Genomic DNA, 4,328 nt, shown 5'->3' with positions numbered 1-4,328 from the left:
TGCTTTTCTGGAACTCTCTTGCTTTTTCCATGATCCAGTGAATGTTGGCAATTTGATCTCTGGTTCCTCTGCCTTTTCTAAAACCAGCTTGAACATCAGGAAGTTCATGGTTCACATATTGCTGAAGCCTGGCTTGGAGAATTTTGAGCATTACTTTACTAGCATGCGAGATGAATGCAATTGTGTGGTAGTTTGAGCATTCTTTGGCATTGCCTTTTTTTGGGATTGGAAAGAAAACTGACCTTTTCCAGTCCTGTGGCTACTGCTGAGTTTTCCAAATTTGCTGGCATATTGAGTACAGCACTTTCACAGCATCAGCTTTCAAGATTTGAAATAGCTCTACTGGAATTTCATCACCTCCACTAGCCTTGTTCATAGTGATGCTTTCTAAGGCCCACTTGACTTCACATTTCAAGATTTCTGGCTCTAGGTCAGTGATCACATCATTGTGATTATCTGGGTCATGAAGATCTTTTTTTACAGTTCTTTTGTGCATTCTTGCCACCTCTTCTTAATATCTTCTGCTTCTGTTAGGTCCATACCATTTCTGTCCTTTATTGAGCACGTCTTTGCATGAAATGTTCCCTTGGTATCTCTAATTTTCTTGAAGAGATCTCTAGCCTTTCCCATTCTCTTGTTTTCCTCTATTTCTTTGCATTGATCGCTGAAGAAGGCTTTCTTACCTCTTCTTGCTATTCCTTGAAACTCTCCATTCAGATGCTTACGTCTTTCCTTTTCTCCTTTGCTTTTCAATTCTCTTCCTTTCACAGCTATTTTTAAGGCCTCCCAGACAGCGATTTTGCTTTTTTACATTTCTTTTCCATGGGGATGGTCTTGATCCCTGTCTCCTGTACAATGTCACGAACCTCAATCCATAGTTCATCAGGCACTCTATCTATCAGATCTAGGCCCTTAAATCTATTTCTCACTTCCACTGTATAATCATAAGGGATTTGATTTAGGTCATACCTGAATGGTCTAGTGGTTTTCCCTAGTTTCTTCAATTTAAGTCTGAATTTGGCAATAAGGAGTTCATGATCTGAGCCACAGTCAGCTCCCGGTCTTGTTTTTTCTGACTGTATAGAGCTTCTCCACCTTTGGCTGCAAAGAATATAATCATTCTGATTTCGGTGTTGACCATCTGGTGATGTCCATGTGTAGAGTCTTCTCTTGTGTTATTGGAAGAGGGTGTTTGTTATGACCAGTGCATTTTCTTGGCAAAACTCTATTAGTCTTTGCCTTGCTTCATTCTGTATTCCAAGGCCAAATTTGCCTGTTACTCCAGGTGTTTCTTGACTTTACTTTTGCATTCCAGTCCCTTATAATGAAAAGGACATCTTTTTTGGGTGTTAGTTCTAAAAGGTCTTGTAGGTCTTCATAGAACCATTCAACTTCAGCTTCTTCAGTGTCACTGGTTGGGGCATAGACTTGGATTACTGTGATATTGAACGGTTTGCCTTGGAAATGAACAAAGATCATTCTGTCCTTTTTGACATTGCATCCAAGTGCTGCATTTCAGACTCTTTTGTTTCTTTTGTTGACCATGATGGCTACTCCATTTCTTCTGAGGCATTCCTGCCCGCAGTAGTAGATATAATGGTCATCTGAGTTAAATTCACCCATTCCAGTCCATTTCAGTTCGCTGATTCCTAGAATGTCAACATTCACTCTTGCCATCGCTTGTTTGACCACTTTCAATTTGCCTTGATTCATGGACCTGACATTCCAGGTTCCTATGCAATATTGCTCTTTACAGCATCAGACCTTGCTTCTATCACCAGTCACATCCACAGCTGGGTATTTTTTTTTTTTTTTTGGCTTTGGCTCCATCCCTTCATTCTTTCTGGAGTTATTTCTCCACTGATCTCCAGTAGCATATTGAGCACCTACTGACCTGGGGAGTTCCTCTTTCAGTGTCCTAACATTTTGCCTTTTCATACTTTTCATGGGGTTCTCAAGGCAAGAATACTGAAGTGGTTTGCCATTCCCTTCTCCAGTGGACCACATTTTAGTACAGATATTAACAACGAGTTTTCAGTTTGGCTTTTTAAAAATTGACTTATGCATAAAATCACTTCTGATTTCTCATAGTCTCATTTCTCATGTGAAAAAGACTATATAGAATGAAATAATTTGTCATATACTTAGAAGTTCTAGAATTCATTGAATTCATGTGGATGTTGGTAAGGGAAGAATTGACTGATTGACTGCTATTGGGCTAAATAACATGAAATTAGCATGACCAATGTTTTATTTCTATGGCCCTTCTCACAGCAGCCTTTCCCTCTTTGTTTCTCAGACTGTAAATCAGTGGGTTTAACATGGGAATCACTAGTGTATAGAACATTGGAAACCAGTGTTCTCTTGTTCTACAGAATACTAGGAACTTGGCTGAATGTAATTAAAATTCAGGGTTCTGCAGAATATGGTCACAGCTGTCAGGTGAGAGGCACAGGTGGAGAAGGGTTTCTGTCTGCCTGCTGCTGAGTGGATCCTCAGGATAGCAACAGCAATGAAGGTGTAGGAAATGATCACAATCAAAAAGGTGGCCATGGCAATGACTCCAGAGGAGGTTAGCAGCAACAGCTCGTTCATGGAGGTATCAGAACATGACAACTTTAGCAGTGGCAGGACATCACAGAAGAAGTGACTGATGACATTGGACCTGCAGAAAGGCAATCTCCCAAAGCTTATGGTGTGGGTCATTGAGTTAATCATTCCACCAATGAGTGATCCAGTGACTAGTCCTACAGACTTCCTCTTAGACATGGCTGAAGCATAAAGCAAAGGGTTGACAATGGTCACATAATGGTCATAAGCCATCACGAACAGCAAGAAGCCTTCTGTGGTGATGAACACCCCAAAAAACAAATGCTGCACTATGCAGGCAGGGAAGGAGATGGTTTGCCTCACAACTAGGAAGCCGATCAGCAATTTTGGTGCAATAACAGATGAATAACAGGCATCCACAGATGAAAGGCAGCTGAGGAAAAAGTACATGGGCATGTGGAGCTTGGGGGTGATTTGGATTAGGAAGATCATGCCCAGATTCCCCACAAAAGTAACAGCATAAATCACCAGGAACAACACAAATAAAACAACTTTCAGTTCAGCATTGTCTATCAGTCCCAAAAGAATAAATTCAATAACAACCGTAAAATTCTTTGCAGCCATTTAACTCCTTAATCTTGAAATCTGTAAGTAAAACAGATGTGGGTATTAGAATGTACACAGGAGAATCTGGTGTTTAATATTAAAGACTCAGAAAAATATGTATAGGCTTCTGTCCTTGGAAAAATAAATTATTTTGCCAAACCAAGCTTGATTAGACTGTTTTATTTTATTTTATTTTCATTTAGTGCTAGTTATAATTCTACTCCATAAGCAAATATATGAAAATTCATTTTGGCTCTCAAAAATCTAGTTCTGTCTCCAAGTGCCTGCCTCTATGAGAAAGTGATACTGGCTTGAGGGATACTGATGGAAAATATAAGGAATTCACAAAATTAAACTTAATCCTTGTTGATCTATAAAAGCACTATGATATAGCCAGATAAAAGCAAAGCTGTGAGATGGAGTCCTGACCTCCAAAGATGCCATGAGGCTCTTTAAGGTGCATAAATCTCTGGCCTCTTATGACGCTTTCTTATAATAAGCATCACAGAGAGAGACCCTCAGTGAAGTCACACAAGGGTGAGACTCAGAACATAGAAAATGACGTCTTGTCTAAATGGAGCAGTTAAAAGATGTTGTACATTACATGGGGCTTTTTAGCTACATCTGTTGTTATATAAATTTCTATACATAATATTTAACTATTATAAAATTTCACATATAAACTTATATATATATATATATATATATATATATATATATATATATACATACACACACGCACACACACATATACACATACATGGAGAAGGCAATGGCATCCCACTCCAGTACTCTTGCCTGAAGAATCCCATGGACGGAAGAGCCTGGTAGGCTGCAGTCTATGGGGTCGCTCAGAGTCGGACACGACTGAGCAACTTCACTTTCACGCATTGGAGAAGGAAATGGCAACCCACTCCAGTGTTCTTGCCTGGAGAATCCCAGGGACGCGGGAGCCTGGTGGGCTGCCATCTATGGGGTCGCACAGAGTCGGACACAACTGAAGTGACTTAGCAGTAGCAGCAGCATGCACATACATAGAAAAGATAAAATGTAAACTGTGGAATAACACAATCTTTTATTATTCTGGAATGTTTTTTGTAGTCTTTATATAATTCTATATATAAAATTGAAGTGTTGCTCAGTTATGTCTGACTCTTTGTGATCCCATGAAC

The 4,328-nt window shown here is 39.6% G+C and overlaps 1 protein-coding gene across 1 annotated transcript; it reads right to left on the bottom strand.

Moving 5' to 3' along the window:
• Positions 1-2,233: 2,233 nt before the first annotated feature.
• LOC113889208 (olfactory receptor 1052-like) lies at positions 2,234-3,174 on the bottom strand. Its single transcript, XM_027535990.1, is given in 2 exon segments — positions 2,234-2,353; positions 2,356-3,174. Coding segments are annotated over 2 exon segments (939 nt in total).
• Positions 3,175-4,328: the final 1,154 nt, after the last annotated feature.

The sequence above is a fragment of the Bos indicus x Bos taurus genome, unplaced genomic scaffold (assembly GCF_003369695.1).
Source record: "Bos indicus x Bos taurus breed Angus x Brahman F1 hybrid unplaced genomic scaffold, Bos_hybrid_MaternalHap_v2.0 tig00005091_arrow_arrow_obj, whole genome shotgun sequence".
Lineage (NCBI taxonomy): Eukaryota > Metazoa > Chordata > Mammalia > Artiodactyla > Bovidae > Bos > Bos indicus x Bos taurus.
Note: the sequence above shows the minus strand (reverse complement) of the source record. Positions and strands in the feature narration are given on the sequence as shown.